At 36.5% G+C, this 23,060-nt stretch overlaps 1 protein-coding gene across 1 annotated transcript in view; it reads left to right on the forward strand.

Annotated features, from left to right (window-relative positions):
* nt5c2l1 (5'-nucleotidase, cytosolic II, like 1) overlaps positions 1-15,754 on the forward strand; it is a 28,368-nt gene extending 12,614 nt beyond the window's left edge. Inside the window, exons 4-18 of the mRNA XM_036594605.1 lie at positions 1,929-2,024; positions 3,706-3,797; positions 5,114-5,171; positions 5,862-5,955; positions 7,829-7,882; positions 8,484-8,567; positions 9,317-9,358; positions 9,549-9,650; positions 10,165-10,231; positions 11,318-11,488; positions 11,991-12,042; positions 12,196-12,256; positions 12,383-12,559; positions 13,711-13,806; positions 15,640-15,754. Of these exons, the coding sequence (XP_036450498.1) occupies positions 1,929-2,024; positions 3,706-3,797; positions 5,114-5,171; positions 5,862-5,955; positions 7,829-7,882; positions 8,484-8,567; positions 9,317-9,358; positions 9,549-9,650; positions 10,165-10,231; positions 11,318-11,488; positions 11,991-12,042; positions 12,196-12,256; positions 12,383-12,559; positions 13,711-13,806; positions 15,640-15,708 (1,315 nt within the window). The 3' untranslated portion in view covers positions 15,709-15,754. The remainder of the gene's footprint in view (positions 1-1,928; positions 2,025-3,705; positions 3,798-5,113; positions 5,172-5,861; positions 5,956-7,828; positions 7,883-8,483; positions 8,568-9,316; positions 9,359-9,548; positions 9,651-10,164; positions 10,232-11,317; positions 11,489-11,990; positions 12,043-12,195; positions 12,257-12,382; positions 12,560-13,710; positions 13,807-15,639) is intronic.
* Positions 15,755-23,060: the final 7,306 nt, after the last annotated feature.

The following is a 23,060-nucleotide window of genomic DNA, read 5'->3' on the forward strand; positions in this document are numbered from 1 at the left end:
TCAAAAATAGATTAGCTCTCCTGGGGGGGGGTATTTCCTCAACTTTTCACCATCCATCATCACAGCTCCAGTGAGTCATAACAGAGACAGGGTGAGCTCTGAGTTTACTGACAGACACTGTAGTGCAGGGGTCGCAACCCAAATGTTAAGAAGAGCCATTTTGTCCTTTCAACAAAAATCAAACCACCCTGGGAGCCACAACATTTTATGTCAATTTTACCATCTTGGCTGTAAATATGTCTCAGTATGTGATAATGTCCCAGTACAGACTAAAAAATATAATATTAATTGTTCTAATTTTCCTGTTCCACCTTAAATGGTGCCTGAGGTGCCAGAATGTAATGGCTACACCATTTAAGGTGGAACGGGAAAATTCAAACAAGAAACTGGTGAACGAGTAGCTTCACGACTTTTCCGTGTTTGACAGTTTTTTGTTGCCGATTAAACGTATCAGGAGGCCAGTTGGAGTGATTATAAATGCAAATAAGTCCATTCGTCTCCAAATTATCGATGTTCGTCTTAAAACTTTCTCTTTGTTATTTTGTTAGCTACTAGCTAGGTGTGTCTGCGTTGCTATGGTGACCAGCAGTCTGCGTGCCAACGTTCAGGGTTAAAGGGTAAATTAGCAGTTATATATCAACTATTTATTGTTAAAACTGTGTTAGAACGATCGGCAGAGCTTTATTTTACTGCCCAGAAGGATTATTTTATTTTTACCTAAAAATCTAATTTTGCTGTGGAGCCACAACAGGGCAGTAAAAGAGCTGCATGCAGCTCCGGGGCCCCATGTTGCTGACCCCTGCAGTAGTGAGTGGGGCCTCATTATTTGAAAGACTTTTGTTGTTGCAGTGTCAACAAATTGGCCAAAAAGAAGCAGCCATTCTTCATTACATCTTTACAGAACCCACATCATTGCTTTTTTAAAGTTACACTGTATAAGTTGTGGGGATTTGGAGACCCCTCTGGTGGATATGTGTAATGGCACTCAACTTGTGGAAGAACATTTTGTTGCGTGGGTCGTGCTTCTGATCCCTTCCCCGAGCAGATGAATCTGCTGATTGAAAGAAAATTCAAAGAGAACTCAGTCACAACTTGGCAAAGGACACGTCTTCTGAGGATGTGACTGAATAATCTACTATTGTCATCATGTCTTCATCAATATAATATTGATTTTGCATTTGGCACCTAAACATCGAGTCAGACCTTCTTTTTCAGCCTGTGCGTGTGACGCTAAGATGTAAAGATGTGCGACGTGGTGTGAAAAACTTGACCCGACACCTCTGACTTTTCAATTATTATTTCAGGATTTACTGGGCGACTCGCAGCAGCGCATGCATACTTGTATTTATTTTTCTTTAAAAGGTCACAGTGTAAACATGACTAAAGTTTCAAAATGTTTTTTTCCCAGTCTGTATATAAACAATAAACTGGAAAAATAGGCCATTTTCAATTCACCGTGATTGTGATGTCACAAACATGAACACATTTACACACAACCACTCATTCAGCCTAAAGCAGTTGAAGTGATGCTGTTTGCAGAGTTAATGCAGAGGAAGATGTGGGAAAATAAATGTTGTGCTGTTGCTGTCTGTCAGGAAGCAAACAGATCAGTACAGCCTTCCAAAGGACCCACATGTCTGAAAAGACCAGTTGAACCCTGAAGATTTAAGTTCCAAATTTCAACCCAGACCACTTTTTGAATGCAACACAATACAGGGCAGCCCATCAGAACAGAGCTCATTTGCATATACCAATCTTAAAGGCACAGTAACAAAAGCAGCCTGTTAAATTCTATGGGATGAAGAGAGATTGACAAATTGTAAATGTTTCTGGTACATAAACCCATGCACATTGTCAAATGTAGAACCTGGGCCCTTTAAACAGAGAGTGTTTGTTGAATGCTGAGTTTGTGTTGTTTCTGTTTGCAGTGGTTTGGTGTACGACTCGACTTACGGCAACCTGCTGAAGGTGGACGCACACGGAAACATCCTGGTGTGCTCACACGGCTTTATCTACCTGACAGGGTGAGAGAGGAGTTACTGTCGGAAAACAAAACCTTGAATCTCCATTTTTATAATTTTTCAGTTTTTGACATAATTTGAAAAGACCTGCTGGTCTTTACATTGTGTCTAGATTTATGAATGGACCAAAATAAATGGCCAAAAATGCCTTGGAAAAAAGTCTGGTTCTACTGACTTACATTAAAAGTAAAGGAAGTTTTTTCCTTCTCCTGTAAAGTTAACATTTTGGAGAGATGAGTTTTTGTATATATATGTGTGTGTGTGTGTGTATACACCGATCAGGCATAACATTATGACCACCTCCTTGTTTCTACGCTCATTGTCCATTTTATCAGCTCCACTTACTATATAGGTGCACTTTGTAGTTCTACAATTACAGACTGTAGTCCATCTGTTTCTCTGCATACTTTGCTAGCCCCCTTTTACCCTGTTCTTCAGTGGTCAGGACCCCCATGAACCCTCACAAAGCAGGTACTTTGGGTGGTGGATCATTCTCAGCACTGCATTAACACTGACGTGGTGGTGGTGTGTTAGTGTGTGTTGTGCTGGTATGAGTGGATCAGACACAGCAGTTATATCAATACTTGGGACATATTATTATAACATATTTATATATATATATATATATATATATATATATATATATTAATGCTGCCGGTGTGACATTAGCGACAAAAAAATTGAAATCACTGATAGATGGTATAATGCTGACAAACAATTGATAGATGTGGGATTGAGGGAGAAGATGATGTCATAGGAAACTAAACAAGGGCATGTGTGAGTGCTTGTGCCATATGTTCCATATCATGTTACATAAATACTTTTTACTGCCTCTTTAAAGCACATGTAGACAGGTATGAGGTCTATAAATATATATCTGTATAACTCTGTGTATGTATATATACAGACCTCACACATCGCACACAGAACAAACAGCTGTTAGCGGCTGTAACGACTGGAACTGGTTTATCATAAGCGCACACACTGGGTGCCTGAAACGGACTTAAATGTTTGGGAACTATCCAGCTGCTCTATTTTAAAAGCACTTTAAATCATCTGTGGGTCAGACGTGGATGATGTGGCCAAAGACTGCAGGTTCCGGAGGGCTGCAGGGGGATTAGAGAGCAAGGCATTGTGTTGCAGGGGTCAGTTTATGAGAAGGTGTCGAGTTTGTTAGATGGAAAGCGGATGGCCTTGAGGCGTCTGGCCCCTTTTGATTTACACATATACTACAGGCTGTTTTTAGGCTGTAGGCTTTTAACACCTACTTCATTTGCGGAAGTCCGCACCACGCAGGCTCAGTTTGCTCAGTTTTACATTTCAAAAGTGCACCAAATTATATTATAATATAAATTCAAATATGCAGGTTTAGTAACCTTAAATTCCATGTTTTATCAATTTTTTGAGTGAAAATAAGTGAAAACGTGTTCTCTACAGAGAACACACTTCAGCATATTTCAATGCACAAAATCCCAACTAGTGAGAAACTGCATGTATTTTTGGTAAATTTGGTTTGATTACTTATTTATTTTGTAAAATATTCAAATGTAAAGTAACTGTGCTTTAATGTTTGAAGATTTTTTTTTTTTTTTAAATACTTCTTGTCACTTAACAACATAAACAAACGGTGTACTTTGGCCAAACTGCAACCATGGCTTAATCAGAATCTCACATGATGTTGCAGAGCGGAGATCCAGGAGTATTATCCCAACAGATTCATCCAGAGAGACGACACAGAGCGATTCTATATCCTCAACACTCTCTTCAACCTCTCAGGTACAAACAGCCCACCCACCTTCTCTCCACCCACCTAATGATAAAAATACATAAATGTTTTGTATTTTATAGCCATTTGGAATTGAAAAGAAAAAAAATACTGTTGCATTTACATACATCCACCCATTCAGCCTACAGCAGTTTAGCTCCGCCCATTCACTTAAGTTATAAAGAGTGTTTCAGCTCAGACGAGGCTCAATAGAGGGCAAGCAATCAGAACAGAGGCACAGTTCAATCTTAAAGGCACAGTAATGGAAACAGCCTATTCATTTGTAAGGGATAAAGAGGGGTTGGAAAATGATGACGTAAAAATGAATTATGACTGTTCTAGTACATAAAAACACAAACATTATAAGTGGAAAATGTAATATATGTGTCCTGTAATGTAATGAGATTTTATTCCATGTGTTTTTGAACTGTTCATCATGACATGTTCACGCAATGTAAAGGTCAGCTGGTGTTTTCAAATGGTATAAAAAAAGAATATATATTAAAAAAGCACACCCAAAGTTCACCCACAGTGTTGTTTTTTGTCAGTTCTGTTTTTGGCATATATGTATGATCAAACTCACGTCTGTTAGAACTGTGTGTAAATTTGAGTGTAATACTTTAACAAACAACCTGGAATCAATGTATTGTATGATACCAACAATGAGCGTAAAAACAGAAAATAACAATAACAATCCAGTACAAAAGTGGATGTATTTATTTTACATTGATTGGTGTAAACACATGCTGCAACTATTACATGTTCCATTTAAAGCCATATTACACTGTGCTTTTGTGTTATACTACTGACTCCGCCCACAACATAAATAATACAAAACACAGCTAGTGCAGAAGCATCTCATACACTACAGTAATACAGCATTTAAATATGTTATTTTAAGAAAATAATCACATTATTTTACCATCTTAAAAAACCAAGACGTTTTGTTTATTTCACAGTCATAGTTTCAACACTATAAAATTTGGTCAGTGCACTTACTGCTCCACCTCAGACTCCGCCTACAAGCACAACCATTGACTCACGAGCCGCTGAATGTTGTTGTTTTACTGGCGAAACACCTGCATGAATTAGGGTGTGTTTCATGTAAATCATATGTAAAGGAGGTGCTGGTAGGCTGGCGCTTGATTTCGCGCACTGAAGCTGATTCTTCAATTGCGTTTAACTATGCACTCAATTCCATGCCGTACAAAAGTTTCATAAACCAGATGCAGAGCAACTTGTATGTCATTAAAAGTGTCACATCTGTGCTCTTTATATGCCACTTTATGAGTAAGAGCCACTGTGTGATCTGACTGTTTCTTGGCAGAAACCTACCTGTACGCCTGCCTTGTGGACTTCTTCACCAGCAGCACCCGATACCAGAAGTGAGTGAAAAATTCTTCAGCAGCACCAGAGACGCTTTTCCTTAATTTACTTTGTTCAAATAATCACCTTCATTTATTTTGTGTATTGAAAATGATCACTTTAGATGCTTTTTAAAGGAGAATTCCATGATTTGGTAAGAAGTAAACAAAATGACATTGGTTTGGTTTGAAATGTTCCGTTCTTGAGAAACTTACTGAGAGTTGTTCACAGTGGTGGTGATAGGATCCAGACGTCCACCTCTAAAAGCTCCCTCACAGAAAGTTATTACATGAAGTGGTTATGAATACACTGCCTGATGCCTGAGACATTGTTTTATGATAAGTATGAAGGTTTTGGCCTAAAATAACATTCATTATGGAGAGATAAATGCAGGGCGTTATTAGGCAAAATAGTCCCCAAGGAAGACTTATTTTTTCAGATTTATCATTATTTTATCATCAACAATATTCCATATAAAGCTCAGAAGACACGTGTAGATTCACTGGTGGCTTTAAATCATTCAGTGTAAGGATTTTGAAGTAACATAAGTGATAAATTGAGGCTCAGTGAAAATAATCACTTAAGATGTTTTTTAAATGATGCATTGTAAATTACTGGAAGTATTAAAAGTGACTTACACTTTCATCTCTTTATCTCTCTCTCTCTCTCTCTCTCTCTCTCTCTCTCTCTCTCTCTTTCTCTCTTTGTAGCTACAGTCAAGGCTTTAAGCATGGTGACCTTTTCATGTCATTCAAAAGCATGTTTCAGGATGTGCGAGACGCCATGAACTACCTTCATGACACAGTAAGCTAACACCAGGACTGGGTTTTTTTGGGGCCACCAACTTGTTTACTGATGTAAAATTAGAGTCTAACTAATAACAGTGACGACCACAAGCTGTCTATGTTGTATATTTCTATGATTGGTAAATTTGTGTATTACTGATGATCAGATACTCATTTGGGGCTCTAATAAGTCATAGTTTAAATTACAGATAATTTTAGAAGACTGTGTCTCACTACTCAGTATTTCTTGTTTACTTAGAGTATCTAAACCTGGATTAATCACAGTCTGAGTATCTAAACTTGGATTCATCACAGCCTGAGTAAATAAACCTGGATTAATCTCAGTTTGAGTATCTAAACCTGGATTAATCACAGCCTGAGTATCTAAACCTGGATTAATCACAGTTTGAGTATCTAAACCTGGATTAATCACAGTTATGTATCTAAACCTGGATTAATCACAGTTGTGTATTTAAACCTAGATTAATCACAGCCTGAGTATCTAAACCTGGATTAATCACAGCCTGAGTATCTAAACCTGGATTAATCACAGTCACATATTTAAACCTGGATTAATCACAGTCTGAGAATCTAAACCTGGATTAATTACAGTCACATTTCTAAAGATGGATTAATCACAGTCTGAATATCTAAACTTGAATTCATCACAGCCTGAGTAAATAAACCTGGATTAAATCACAGCCTGATTATCTCAGTGTGAGTATTTTTAATGTGGATTAATCACAACCTGAGCATCTAAACTTGAATTAATCACAGTCACATATCTAAACCTGAATTAATCACAGTCACATATCTAAACCTGGATTAATCACAGTTTGAGTAAACAAACCTGGATTAATCACAGCCTGATTATCTAAACCTCGATTAATCACAGCCTGAGTATCTAAACATTGCTTAATCACAGTTTGAGTATTTTTAATGTGGATTAATCACAGCCTGGGTATCTAAACATTGCTTAATCACAGTTTGAGTATTTTTAATGTGGATTAATCACAGCCTGAGTATCTAAACATTGCTTAATCACAGTTTGAGTATTTTTAATGTGGGTTAATCACAGCCTGAGTATCTAAACCTGGATTAATTACAGTCACATATCTAAACCTGGATTAATCACAGTCTGAGTATCTAAACCTGGATTAATCACATCCTGACTATCTAAACCTGGATTAATCATGTCATTATAATGAAAGTGCTTTTTTCTCCTCACTCAAACAACCTAAGACAACTTGATGATACAATAAAAACCGATACATTGTTAGGGGGCACCATAATCAGCTGCTTATGTCACTGATTAGGTAGAACTGGCACTGGCTGGCACATAAACATACAAACTGTTTTGGTAACAACTGTACTAATTTAAAGGAATAGTCCTGGTTTTTTAACCGTATCTCTATCTGGTTGTATGCTATTGATTACCACAGACAATAATTTTGATGTGTAGCTCTGTTCTTAGAAAAAAACAGAAAACATTAACTGAAGATACACTTATAGTAGCAATTAGTGGTCACTTACTTTAATACCTTTCCATTGGCTTCTGTATCTTATAAGGTTTTCAGTTCCTTTGCAAGTACAGAAAAACAGACTGCAATTGCTGTGTTACTGATGACCAGTTGCAAAGCAAAGCAGTTTAAAAACACTCAAAATTCCTTTATTCTTGGCTAAATATCAGAGAAGACACCTGTCACATGCCCCGTGTCCCTATATCTTGAACAGAATGTGCTGAAGTAATGATATCAGAGAAGACACCTGTCACATGCCCCGTGTCCCTATATCTTGAACAGAATGTGCTGAAATCAGATGAATTTGGCTCTGCCTGCAGTAACAAAACAATATCAAATGAACTTTTTTAACACTGACTTTTAAACCCACAGGGCAGCCTGAAGGAGCGAACACTGAAGAATCTGGAGAAATATGTGATCAAAGATGTAAGTAATGTATTCAAAGAGGCATTTATCCTACGCTTTCACTCACTGGCCACTGTGCGCATCCACGAACTGGCCACTTTATTAGAAACGTCTACCTTATACTTCCACTCACTGGCCGCTTTATTAGAAACACCTACCGTGTGCTTCCACTCACTGGCCGCTTTATTAGAAACACCCACCTTATGCTTCCACTTACTGGCCGCTTTATTAGAAACAACTACCTTGTACTTCCATGTACTTGCACTTGTCATTGGTCAGGACCGCTGTTGTCCAGGTATTGTTTGAATGTTGAACCACCCCCAGAAAAATATCCAGCCAAGCGTGTCTCTGTGGTCAGAAACTGAGCTTTGATAAAGAGCTTGAGGACAGTTAACACAAACTATACATCCACAGATGAGCTACAAGAGAGGGGTTTCTAATAAATTGGCCAGTTAGTATAGATGTTTACTGAGGTTGTCTGTGTTACCATGAGAATTTTTTAAACTTCTTTTTGATACAAATTTTCTCCAGTCCTATTAGCTTTAGCTGAGAAAAATGGTTGTATTGGATTATAACTGAACTATGAGCAAACGTCTGACAGATTCTTCTCTCTGTGTCTTAGCCTCGGATTCCAGAGCTGCTAAGCCGGATAAAGAACGTCGCAAAAGTGTTCCTGGCAACCAACAGTGACTACAACTACACTGAGGCAAGTGATGTAGACAGTTCCTTCAGGAGCTTATTCTTCTTATCATGATTGTTTAAGATTTAAAAATCTACATTCAGTTTGTATTGCATAATCATTTATTTATTGAAAATATTAAATTACATTTGCATTCAATGTTGAACATTTTAAAAGCATAAAAAAAAAATCGCACATGAAACAAAACTATCAAATTCAAATCACAAAAATAACAAAAACATTTCCTCCTCTACTTGCACACCTTATTGAAAACATAGAACCTGCACTTCCCAGCTGATTTCTCTGCTTGTTTCAGTGAAATACGAGTCAGAAATAGTTAATAGTTAATCAAAATGTTTAAGTAGAATATTAGGAAATGAAAGGCAAAAACTGATCATAAATCAGCACTTACAATCATAACGCTGCTGTCGGAACAAGTAAATTTGGGCCATCTCTTTTGGTCCATTCATGGTGAAATTTACACACAATGTAAAGGCAACAGGCATTTTCAAATTATGTCAAAAACTGAAGACAACAGGGATATGTTTATAGCAGGCAAATTGGGGATGTACTGGGCCAAAGTGCTGCAGAGATCAGCGTTTACTCTCATCTAATGCTCTGAATTCAGTTTATGAAGGCCTTGCTAATTAGCTGAATCCGGTGTGTTTAATGAGGCAGCGTGCTGAAGTCTGCAGTGTTTTGCCCCACGTGGACTAGAGCCTGACACATGTGGTTTATAGTATATGACCTGAGAAATTGACTTGTTTTGTAACCAGGCCATCATGAAATACTTATTAGATTCTCCAGCTGGTTCAAAGGTGAGCAACTCTTTCATTTTTAAAGGGTTCATATCTTTCATTTTTCCTGTATTTTATCCCCCCCATCCCCCCATTGGGTCATTGGGTCTTTGCTGACCTCAGCAGAACCATCAGAAGTGTCCATATGTTATTTAAATTTTTGGTGTCTATGAAAACAGTAGAGCCAATGAACTGCCTCTATCTCCCTTAGAACCCAAGGAAATTGTGGCGCTCCTACTTTGACCTGGTGGTGGTGGACACGCGGAAGCCACTGTTTTTTGCTGAGGGGACGGTGTTAAGACAGGTTGACACGGTACGTCTCTTTTTAATCTAGTTTGACCCATAGTTTGTGTAGTACAGTTCAGTATTTAACCCCACAGTGGCATAATGTCTTTACTGGACCCATATATTTGCGGGTTTCTGCATAATTCAATTAATGAGATGTAAACTGAGTCATTCAGAGCGGTTTGATTGGTTGACTTTTAAGACAGATTTCTTTACAGTGGTGGTGATAGGAACCAGGGGTTGCCATGTCTACAACACAAATATAAACATTTTATTTACTATCCAACATCACCAATGAACCTACATGTGTCTTCTATTTTATATGGTTTTTATATGTAATGTTGATGATGGTAAAATAGTCATAAAAGTTTTCTTTTTTCTATTTTGCCTCACAACACCCTATATATATCTCTGAACCATTAATAGATTTAACTTTTTTATTTACTGAGGTACATTTTCATGCGGGTGCCCATTCATTTTTTGCACTGGGTTGGATATAATGCTAGTAGAACCACTGAATTGACTAAATGTTACTCTTCCAGAACACAGGGAAGCTGAGGATAGGAACGTACACTGGAGACCTGCAGCATGGAACAGTCTACTCTGGAGGTAAACATTTGTTCTCTATAACTAAGAGAGGTCGGCAAAGTGGCTGGTGTTTCATGCTAGACTTGGTTAAATATAATATTGGTATTTTAGTCTCTATTTCTTTACCATTATTATTTATTTGTGGGTCTATGCAAAAACAGAACTATAGACACCTGTAAACGTTCTACATTTTGCATCATAACTAAAACAATATTAGATAAGAAAAACTTACATAAATATATAGTCACACACTAATAAATAGTCAGGATGTATTTATATCTTGTGCATTATTTAACTACTAATTAGGTTAGGAAGGAAACAAATACATACAGAATACAGATAGGGTCATATCATTGTACATACAGATATTGGGATTCAAGCTATTTTTTCTAAAGAGTAACATTCACATATAAGAGAAAGGGGGGAATGTTAGTCAGTGGGTGGACATTTCAGCTTCTCAAAATATGCAATCATGGAATCTATAGAACAAAAAGCATAAGATTGCCAATTAATCAATATCCCCCTCCTAGCCAGTCAAGCAAAGACCAAGACCTCCTGACTAAATCCTATTTGGCAGTAATGAACCCTATAAAGGCCCTTGAACTGAATAAGATTAAGTCGTGCACATGACAAAGATCTATTGATTATGTTCATAGTTGATTTCCAAGTTTCTTCAGGTATGGTCAGACCCAACTCTTCAATCCAAGCTGTGCGAATGTTCTCTAAACGCGGATAATGTTGGGCGGGTATTAGAAATTCTTGAAATTAAACCTTTATTTATAATGGTAATTCATGGTAATTGTATATTTTTTTAGATTTTTTTTATACATTTGTCATCTTAGAAACCACATAACTAGGTCTATTAGAGATTCCTGAACAACTTGAGACAGTTTGAAACAACTGTGATGATTAAGCCATGCAGTTTGTACAATTCCAATTAGCTTCCTTTACTTGTTAGCTACTGCTAAAGGAAACTAACTTCAAACACCAAACATGTCTTGGCTGATCGATTACATTTAGGGCAGGAGGAGAAACTGCATAAATGTCATTTTCCACCAAAAAAAGTTTCTTGTCTATCATACTGATCCTAATCTGCTCCTGTCTCAGGTTCGTCAGACATCATCTGTGACTTGCTGGACGTGAGGGGGAAAGAAATTCTGTACGTCGGAGACCACATATTTGGGGACATCCTCAAGTCCAAGAAGCGTCAGGGCTGGAAAACCTTTTTGGTGGTGCCTGAGCTCACCAAGGAGCTCCAAGTGTGGACGGAAAAAATTAGTGAGGAGATTTAAAGATTCTGTCCACCAGTTAAGCTAATGTGGCCAACAATAATGCAAGCTGACTTAGACAAGTTAGCATAACATCTTGCCAGCTAGCTTTGCTAGCTACTAATATTAGCAGTGTTCGCCTTTTTATACGTTTTCCATTTTATGTTGCATTTTTGAAGTATTTTAGTTTCAAAATGTTGTCAGCTGTAATAATCACAGTTATGGTCAGTTTCTGACCACAGAGCTGTTCTTGGCTGGATATTTTTTGTATATATCTTTCCTCCCAAAATATTTCTGGTCAACAGCAGTCCTGTGGTCAGAAATTGACCAGTGAGGAATGTGGTACGGCTACAGTCTGTAACTGTACATCAATATAGTGGAGCACTAAGATAAGTGGAGCTTAAACTGGACAGTTTCTAATAAAGTAGACAGTGTTGCACCATTTAAAAGCAAACATAACAATTTTAGAGACTGTGTAATAATAAATAATAATGTCATACATCTTTATGCAGGTATGTTTGAGGAGCTCAGGCAGCTCGATATTTACCTGGCTGAGCTGCATAAGTGAGTATGAGTATGTTTTCACAGTTTCTGCATTGCTACTACATTTGCCTCGATAACAGATGCAATAGTCATACATGAAATGAACTACAGGTGGCAGCAGAGTGTAACAATTCCACTCAATACCTTATCTCCGTGCTGTTCCTGTCATTACAGGCATTTGGACAGTGGTATTGTTAGTGGTCCAGATATTGGTTTGATCCACAGCAAGATTAAGGTAAGCTAATATTTCTAACACATTTTGAATGTACTGCAGATCAGTTCAGTATGCGTTTAAATTTTCACTCTGCACTTTGCCATCTTCATTCTTCATTAAAGAGTTGTTTGTGTGTGTAAACTGCAGAAGATGACGTACACAATGGATCTGTGTTATGGAAAGATGGGGAGTCTCCTGCGTTATGGTTCCACAAAAACGCTCTTTGCCAGCCAGCTGCTTCGTTATGCTGACCTGTACGCCGCATCCTGCCTTAACTTGCTGCACTACCCAATCACCTACCTCTTCAGAGCTCACTCTGTCCTGGTAATAATAATAATAATAATAATAATAATAATAATGATAATAAAAAACATATCGTCATTCCTGTTGCGATCTCCATCAATGAGCTCATCTCCAAAGATCTGAGTGCTTCTGTGGTGAAGCTCCTTCTCCAACACTTATGGATAACGCAAATAATGATCCTTGGAACATCACTAGAAAGTTCATGTCACTTAATGTGTTATTTAGTCTGACATTCTAGTCCAGTCACAATTGGCTGTTGACACCATTATAATACCTTGCAAAACAAGAGAAAAACTCATAATAACTAGAAAAGGAATGAATTTAATTTGGCTTGAAAAAGCCAGCTAGTTAATTTTTTTAATTTACTGATACCTTAAATTCATTGCTACCTTACATGCACTGCCACCTTAAATTTACTGCCACCTTAAATTAACTTCTACTTTAAATTTACCGCCACCTCACATTTACTGATCTCTTAAATTCACTGCCACCGTAAATTTACTGATATATTAAATTTACTGCCACCTTAAATTTACTAAATTCAATTATTTGTGCTGTTATTGGTGTGCATTAGGCTATAAGTGTGTGTCTGTGTGTACTGTGTATGACTGTCTGTGTGAGAGATGTCCATTGTGAAATCACTTTAAGTTAGACTTAAATATCCCAAACATTCTGCCATTCATTTCCTATTGGAAAAATATAATCTTTGAACAATCGCTTTACGAAAACCATACGTCAGATCACTTAGAAAAGCATAAGCACATCATTTAGGTATGAGACCTATGATCCTGCAAAGCTCATGTTTCTAGCCTTAAAAAACCACAGGACGAGAAACATTTTGTTTTTTGAGCATATAATAATAATAATAATAATAATAATATGATAACAAGGAACAGTAAGTTGGCTTTTTCAAGCCAACTAAATAATAAATAAATACATGAATAATAATAAATAATAATAATAATAATAATAATAATAGTTGACAAAGATGAGCACATCTAACATCTTTTGATATTTCACAGCTAACTACTAATTATTTTAAAACAGTAAACCATATTTAATTACTGGAATCATATTAAAATACTTTTATAAATGTATCTGCAACCAAGCTGGTTGCATACTATTAAAATCAGTGATTGCAAACCACATATTATATAACATTTTTCCTCCAGATGCCCCATGAATCTGCTGTAAGTCCTCAAAACAGCCAGGAACTGCCCATCTCCAACCTGTCAGCCAATCACATCCTCAGAATCACACCACTACAGGTGGGACAAGTTCAGTTGTCATTCACTCACTTATAGAATTCCAGAATGTATATATTATATCAGAAATGTATTTATTATTTTCATGTGAATGCTGTATTTCAAGTTAATAAGACGTGGCTTATTACTGTTGTAGCTAGGTTGCTTGTTAACTTGTTGTTTTATGAACGTTTGAGTGAGTGAAGCTGAAGAATAGGAGGTATCATTTTACAATAAGAGTACCCTTGTAAAATGGTTTAAGAATGGTTTAATAATGTTTAATTAATAAGCAATTATAACGCATACATAAAAAGGGTAAAAGTGACTTGTTTCTTGCCAAATAGTGAGCCCACATTCATCTGCTCTGTTAAAGCTGGTTGCTGAACTTACTTTATCAGTCAACATTGAACCTGCCAGCATCAGATATTCATATTCCTCAGATATAACAGACCGCTGTTCCCTTTTCATTTATGTTATAACTACTATTTTTTATGGTGTTAATAAACCTTTTATTATGGTAGTCTTATTGTAAAGTGGTTTTGTACAAGAATGTTTCAAGTATAAACCTCTCAAGAAAGTGCAGTGCTTCAAAGCACATATGAATATGGCTTCATAATCATTGTTTTGAAAAAGCTCAGTTGTTATTGTTGAAATCTGAGCCCATTAAACATTGCTATGCAACACTACTGCTTTCATTTGAGGGCCTTTAATGATGAACGAACTATTCTGCATTGATCTATGAAACTTTTGTCAGATGTGGAAATGAGTGGAGATTTGAGTACAAATGATGAACCAACTTCAGTGCGTGAATTCAAGCGCCAGTCTACCAGCACTGAATTTACATATCATTTACATGGACCACACCCTAATTCATGCAGGCGTTTTGGTAGGGAAACTGCTCCCCCTACTATAACTTTATAGTGTTAAAATTACAACCACTGTAAAGAATAAAATGTGAAATATACAAAACGTCTGTTTTTTAAGATGGTAGAATAATAAAATAACATTTAAACGCTGTATTATTGCAGTGTATGAGATGCTTCTGTATTGTTTGTTTTTTTATTTGTTTTTGGGTGGAGTCAGTAGTATAAAACAAAAGCACAGTGTATTTATATTTGTATTATTGTTATTTTCTATTTTAATATCCCTATTATTAGTGTTATACACATTTAAAAAAGATGGTTCTTCAAGGGTTCTTTAGTAAAGAAAATAGTTCTGTATAAAACCATGAACACTCAAAGAGCCCATTGCATGATTAAAGGGTTCTTTGCATCGTGAAATTGTTCTCCAGATTGAGTGTGTTTTATGTAGTTCTATATAGAACCTTTTTGAAAAGGGTTTTATATAGCACAAAAAAAGTGTTTTTCAATTGTTACTTTTGGTGCTATATAGAACCCTTTTCAAAAAGGTTCTTATACCATATACCAGCACATTCTCTATTAATCTGATGAACCCCTTTAATGATGCAAAGAACTCTTAAATCATGCAAAGGGTTCTCTGAGTGTTCATGGTTCTATACAGAACCATTTCCTTTACTAAAGAACCCTTGAAGAACCATAATTTTTAAATGTGTAATAATTCTGACTAATTTACTGCTGCTGCCTTTCTCACTGCAGGTTTGTTTTAAAGACTTCAAATGAAGTTTTTTCTTTGAGGGATAAAGGCATGTTTAGAAACAAATGCGATCAGCTGAGAGCTTCATTTATCAGTTTGCAAACTGTCATTTCGAAGGTAATCATTCTTAGAGGGGATGGTTTTAATAGTGAAGCACTGAACCACATTCTCCCTGATTCATAAAATGATGTCCTTTAATGTCCTTTAATTTATCTGAATCAAACTCCTCTGTCTTTTCCACAGAGGCTGTGTCAGTGTGACGGTGATAACTGTGGGCTGGATAACTGTGCGCAGGACAACACAGCCATATAGATGGAGACATGAGAGCGAGTGGGCAAGCAAACGAGTGAGAGAGAGAGAAAAAAGAAAAATAGAGTAAGAGAGAGTGAGAGAGAGTGTGTTTTTTTTATTTCTGTAAAAACTGTTTTTTTTTTTTCCCAGTTGTCTTTATCGACTGCTCAGGCCAGGGAACCCAAGCAACAGCAGCTCTTACCCTCAGCATTTTCCTCTGTATTAAAGAAATACGGCACCCAAAAATACTAATGCTGCTAACAATCAATGTAAAATAGAGTCAAAACCATGAACTGACTCACTGAATGCTGTTGTCATCATTGATTAGCAGCATTACTGGGTGAATGAGTTTTATTTAGTTACAAGTTACTTGGTAAACAGGCAGTCGTTCATCATTCTAGTGATAGTTATATTCTACAGTAGATGTGGGCGATACGGCAGAAACATAAAATACACACACACACACACACACACACACACACACACACACACACACATATATATATATATATATATATATATATATATATATATATATATATATATATATATATATGCATCATATTTATTTTTTTTGAGATTTGTTGGAACAGACAAAATAAAGCCTGTAGTGCCACACATAAAAATACTATACTACTACTACTACTACTACTACTACTAATAATAATAATAATAATAATAATAATAATAACAACAACAACAACAACAACAACAACAACGACAACAAGAACAGCAACAACAACAATAACAATAAAAACTACAACGATTTTTATTCAGTGCTTTATAAACTGCAGTGCAATAAACCTAAATAAACAGGACTAAGTTATGCTCATTAGGTAATGAAACATGTAGTTGGTCAGTGTTCTTTAAGTATGATATGCTCAGATGTGATCACGATAATGATAAAATATCATAATGTTGCCCACCCCATTCTACACCCACAGTGTGAGGTGGAGAAAGTACAAAAAGTAGAAATAATTAAAAGACCTAAGTTCACGTCTGCAGCTGTACAGGTCTGCTTAGCGGAAATTGCTCAGAATAATAATTTAATAACTGTTACAACAGACAGTACATTTAGTTTAGATATGTAAATAATAAAGCAAGTACTTTTTGTTCTTTTACTCACATATAAATAGAAAATAGGACTTTTATTGAAGTAACTTTTACTCAACTAACATTCAGTGGCCAGGTCCTTCAGTTCAGTCCATATACAGCAGATCTTGGCCAAAAAAAAAAAGAGAAAAAACCCTCCTCTACCATAATCCTGATTTCTCCTTGCATCCCTATGAGGTTTCTAATAGTATGTTAGCGCTAAGATAACGGTCGCGCTTGTTAACACATTTAGGTTGTTCTAGGTTAAACGCTGATATTTGAACGCTTTAATTGAGACTTGTAACATACCTTAACATACATTTCACCTTGTAATTACCAGTTTTACATTAACTCTTTTAATAAAGAAATAAATTCTGCCAGTATTTCAACATTTTTGCATGATTGAGTAGTTGAGGTGTAAACTTTGAGTGGTCTGACGTGGTTCAGTGGTGGTGATAGGAACCAGGGGTCCTGAGGACTACAGTACAAATATAGGCTTTTTATTTACTTTCCAGAATGACCAGTAAACCTACACGTGTCTTATGAGTTTTATATGTAATGTTCATAATGTTAAACAGTGGTAAATATAAACAATAATACATTTTGTTTTCAGTTCTACTTTGCCTCACAAGCCTCTGCATGTATCCCTCCTGCATGAATAAATAATAAAAATCAAGTGTCTCAGACATCAGGCAGTGCATTCATTTCACTTTTATGTAATAACTTTTATTTCATGTAATAACTTTCTGTGAGGGAGCTTTTAGAGGTGGATGTCTGGTTCCTATCACCACCACTGTGAACAATTCTGACTCGGTAAGTTTCTCTAGAACAGCATTTCACAACAAACCACTCTGAATAACTCTGTTTACATCTGAACCGTTTATTTATGTAGAAATATAGTTTAAATACAACAAGCATGACGATTCTATTAAGTAAAAATTCAGAGTTTTTTAGTTCCTAGAAATCATTAAACCTTCTCTGAAGATCTACAAGGTCCAGAGGATTCTGGGGAATATTTCACCTTGAGCTTTTCTACTTTCCTTCACTTTGTTCACAGCTCTTTGTGAATATGCCAATAGGTTATTAAGATAGCATTCTTCAGCTCCAGGCTGAGAAGAGCAGACTAGGAGTGTGAAAATGCATCGATCTGGAGGTCTTGACTCAACTGCATCCATTTTGGAAAGTTGTAATCCTATTATAATCAATTATAGTAACATTCAGTAAAATATATGCACACTCTATTTTGGCCACAGTAAAATTATCAGGCTGTTTTTCAAATATAAATACAGTCGTGTACAAAAGTTTGAACACCCCAGGCAAATTCCTTGTTTTGTTAATTTTTTTAATAAATTTAAATTGAAAAAAAAATAAATAAATAGAAATAAATAAATAGAAATAAATTTTGCAAAACTGCCATATTTAAGTGTGTTCTCTGTAAAAGATGTTAACTCACTTTCACTAAGCAAATTAACAAAACATGGAATTCGACCGGGGCACTCAAACTTTTGCGTACACCTCTATATGAAAAGGCTCAGTGTGGTGTTTTTATTGTCTGCGTACACCACTGCTGCGTAAACAGTTCCTTCTGTCACATTTGTGTATTTTTTAAAAGTCTGAATTGTACCAGTTTTATCATTTAGCTTTAGCTTTTGCTACTCACAACCTTATCCTCATCTGCTTTAACAATAGAGATCTACTGTCTACAGTATTTATGCTATTTGTTTATATCATGCATATGTGCTTTACTTGTATTGCTTATCAGATATTTGTCATGTCATATTTCACATTTGATTGCCTCTATATATACAGCAGGATTAGGAGGAGAAAGAGGATTAGGCTGGTCTTGGGCTAGGCCAGGTTTAGTGCTCTGAAACACACACAAAACTGGTTCTTTCAGCTCTCTGCATTCTTTTCTTTCTTGCCTTATATGGAGATACAGGCCAGGTGTAGTCAGTGTTTGGACTTTTCTAAAAGCATGTAAACTTTAAGTTTCTTTCTTCCTGTTAAAACTGAAATTTGTTTTTCTGAAGATTTGTATCTTTTTTATAACTAATAAAAATCTTTAAATGTCTCATTATGAGGCTGTTTATTTTATTGCATTACAATCCACAGTGTTCAAGTCTTCACAGAAAAGACCAGACTAGACTGGACTATTAGCCTTGTTACTAATACAAACATATGACTGATCTGGGAGAGGGGCTCCCAACTAGAACTTTGCTTAGGGCCTACAAATGTCCAGAAACAGCCCACAGATGGATAGCTAGAAAGACGGACAGTCATATGCAAAAATTTGAATATCCCTGGTCAAATTTTAAGTAAATTTTGTTTTGTTTATTTTCTAATTATATTAAGTACACATCCTCTAAAGAGAACCTAAATGTGGCACATGTGTGTGAATTTTAGTGTACATTTCAATTTATTGGAAAAAAATAGCATAAAATATAATATAAAAATCTGCCATAACTGCCTCCTCCCCAGATGGGTGCATTAGTGTGTTCTCTGTAAACCTGTTAATTTATTTACACTTTGAACATGAACTACCCAGAATTACCTAGATAATCTGATCAGTCTAACGCAAACTTTAAACACCCTCCGTAAAATTATGTTTTGTTTCTAAGTAAAAATAAGTTCAAACATCTTCTATAGGAAACTTGAATGTGGCATTTCTCTGCTAATTTAATTGGTATTTATTTGGGTTAACTTATCAGTGAAAAAAAAAAACATAAAACATATTACAAAATGTGTCCTGTGCAAAGGTTAATATGTTAAATTCAGCAAATAAACAGCAATTGTGCACTGTATTCACAGAAGTGTGTTGTCTGTGAATATGTTCACTTATTCACACTTAGAAGATCAACAATGTGTGTAATCTGACCAGGGACGGCCAAACACAGTAGACAGGTAGGTAGGTAGTCCCAAAGGACACTGCATAATACACTTTATCGCCATCTTTATCCTCACACTTCTTCGTAGTAACTGCTGGGAGAAAATCATTAACGCGCTGTTGCCGCTAGATGTCGCCAGGGTCCGCGTTTACCGCGCCGCCCTGCTGCGAGTGGAAACATGGCCTGTTACAAACAAGATTCACCCACATCAGTTTCGCCACAACAGCCTCTGCATCCCAGAGCACATACAGAAAATAAAAATAAAAAAATAAAAATGAACATATTTGTCAGGAACAGTTGCGCAGCCCTTCTGTACTTTTGTTCTCTTAACGACCCCTGTACAGCACCAACACAGCACTGCAAGGAGATTCGTAGATTCGTGACTCAGTAGGCCTCTCGTTTTTCTGTTCATGAGTATTTTTCATCCTTAAAACCTACCTTGTTGATTAATAACGCAGTTGACTTTAAAAACGCTCACCTTAGCTTGGGATACAGTCTTAGGCGTCATTTCCAGCTCCAGTTTTATAGGCCTTCTACCGAAGAGCCTATGACAATTAGACTGTTTAACAGGCTGTTACTCCCTCACGTCAAGCGTCTTTTTGCTGGTATCAACAAGAAAGAGGGCCTGTTAGGGGTCTGTTCCCCTTTACATACCGTAGAAACACGTTTTCTAAAATCAGTCCTCACTGAAAAGGCCTAGCTCAGAAGAAAATATATGCAAGATTGTCTCAAAGAAATAAACAGATCCCAATATTGAATTAATGAAGGATGTTTATCCTAAACCTCCCTCAGGAAAAAAGAGGAGACTAACATAAACGTTTGACTGTAAGACGTTCTGGTGATGAATAAGGAAAGGTCTAAGTTCTCCTTCTATACCTACAGACTGCTGAGAGAGTTCTGTGATCTAGAACACAGCTGTTCTATAGCTCTTCCACTTTTCTTGTGTAAGTATTATTCAGCTCAGACTGGAGTCAGACAGAAGAGTTAATCAATGTGTGTTACAATATGTGTTTGATCAAAATGAGAAAATCTGAGGGTTATTTTGTTTCTCCCGAGACAAATTTCACAAACAGGAGGAAAAGACTGAAGTCTCACGTTGATTTCAAACAGGACTTAACCAGCAGAAGCACATGAGATTAAGGGGAGATCATATTTACAATCTTTCTTTCCTTTGACAGCTGTAAAACTAGCTATACCTGCTACTAGCTATGTAGCTAAATTCAGGCCAAAACAGAGTTTTAAATAAGATTAATATCAAGCTTAAATAAAGGCTCAAAATTGCTGCAGCTTTCATTTATTACTGTGGATGAAAGTCAGAAAAAACATAGATTTTAGTTCAGTTAACTTCTCTGGGATTTGATTAGAATAGCCTTGTAAATTTAGCATAATTTTCCATTAAAATTACTTTATAAACACTTACACAAAAATGTTCTTCTCATAATTCACCCACCCAAAATTATAATTTCCCCATTTAAACTTGTTAACAGCACACCATAAGCATGCAATTAAAAAAAAAATGTAACACAAATATTTCTGATATTTGTACTCTTTAGCAGCAGTTTTTACTTCTACTTTTGAGCAAAAGCTTTTACACTGCAAAAAAATACATATTTTACTACTTTTAGTTCCCTAGTTTAGATTTCATCTTAAACTGGGTCTGGGAAACCAGTCCTTACAATTTGGGTACATTTTAACATTCCATGAGCACAGAAAGAAATCAAATTAGTGATCATTCAAGCCTTTAGGGTCTCTTTATCTATGAGAAGGTGTTGGTGCCCAACAGTTTTGCAGACACACATCATCGTCATCATCCATTCCTTACATTCCACAATTTCCCAGCAGCCATTTCAAACACGCCCCAACAAGCTGCATTCTTTGCCAAAGTGGCTGAGGGTGCTGCCCTCCCTCTCAGCCCTATAGATAAGCTGGGTTAACATTTAACCTGACACATATTCCACGGCCATGCCTTAAAATCCCATTCCGCTCCATGCTGCAAATAATCAGATTATAGGGGAGTCGGGGAAAAGAAAAAAAAATCATGTCCAGATTGGATTTCAGTAGGCTTGCGCAACTCTTTCACATCAACAACAAAAGCAATTAATGAGTGCAGCCTTGGCTATAGTATCTAACAGAACAGCAATAATGAAGAATGCACTCTAGCAATGGATAAAAAGATGCAATAAATTTTTTTTCAATCAGCATCTATGCAGGCTTCACCTGAAAGTTTGGATCTTAACAAGTTTAAGTGCCACAGATGTGGTTCGGGGCATGTACAGACTTGGAACACCTTTTGTAGTTACTGCATTAACCAAACGGCCCTCTAGCACTTTGACACACACAGATTCGAGAGCTTTGTATTGTAGTGTAGAGTGGATTCAGGCAGTCAGCGATGCAGAGAGAGGCATTTAGCAGTCCTGGGCCCCTGTCCTGACCCTCTCCCTCCCCCATCCCTTCACACAACTGGACTTGCCTCCCCACATTCCTCTGAAAACCCCCCAGGGCTGACCTGCGACATAAGAGGATCCTACATAGCCCCCTCCATGCACCTCTATTTTGCCCCTGCTATTCTCTGCTTTACCTACAAACACCAGCCGTGCTGACACGACATGGCGGAGAAGCAAAACACGTTTATAGACCCTGAGGTGGAAGGTGGGCCGTGTTAAAAATGTCCTGTAGTAAAATCTTCTGTATTACTTCTATACAACATAGAAAATAATCACTGCTTGCAATGCAAACTTACAGTCGTGTGCAAAAGTTTCTGGGTCAAATTACATGTTCATCTTGCTTTACTGAACTAAAAAAGTACACATTTTCTAAAGAAAACACATTTTTGCACATTTTAATGCACAATTTCTGTTTAATTGCTGAATTTAACATATTGGGGCAAAAATAAAACATGCTAAAACCTTTGCACAGGGCACACTTTATACTTTGTTTTAGTTTCTTTTCCTCCAATATGTTAAATTCAAATAAACAGAACAAAATTTGAAAACCAGGCAAGTTTCTTGTAAAAAATATTTTAATTTATTTTCACTTAGAAAAGCAACAAAACAGAATCTGACTGGGGGTGTTCAAACTTTTGCATTAGACTGTACACTATCACAGGTAGTGCTGGGCAGCATATCAGGGTAGAATCACACGACAGTGTTGATTTTTAGTTTTAAGAGTTATTTGTAGATAAATGAATTAACTGGCATGAGTGCCATTTACTGGGTTTTTAAAGAATGTAAAAATTAAATAAATAGTATGGTTCTTTTCTAGAAACTTTGTCTGTTTAATTTTTACAATACCATATAAGATTCACTGGCATTTTAAAAGAAGAAACCAAAACAAAACAGTCTGTAGAGCAGCAGCACTCAGGAAGCAAAGGTTCATTAACTTTATTATCATCCAGTA

Source organism: Colossoma macropomum, unplaced genomic scaffold (genome assembly GCF_904425465.1).
Source record: "Colossoma macropomum unplaced genomic scaffold, Colossoma_macropomum, whole genome shotgun sequence".
Taxonomy (NCBI): domain Eukaryota; kingdom Metazoa; phylum Chordata; class Actinopteri; order Characiformes; family Serrasalmidae; genus Colossoma; species Colossoma macropomum.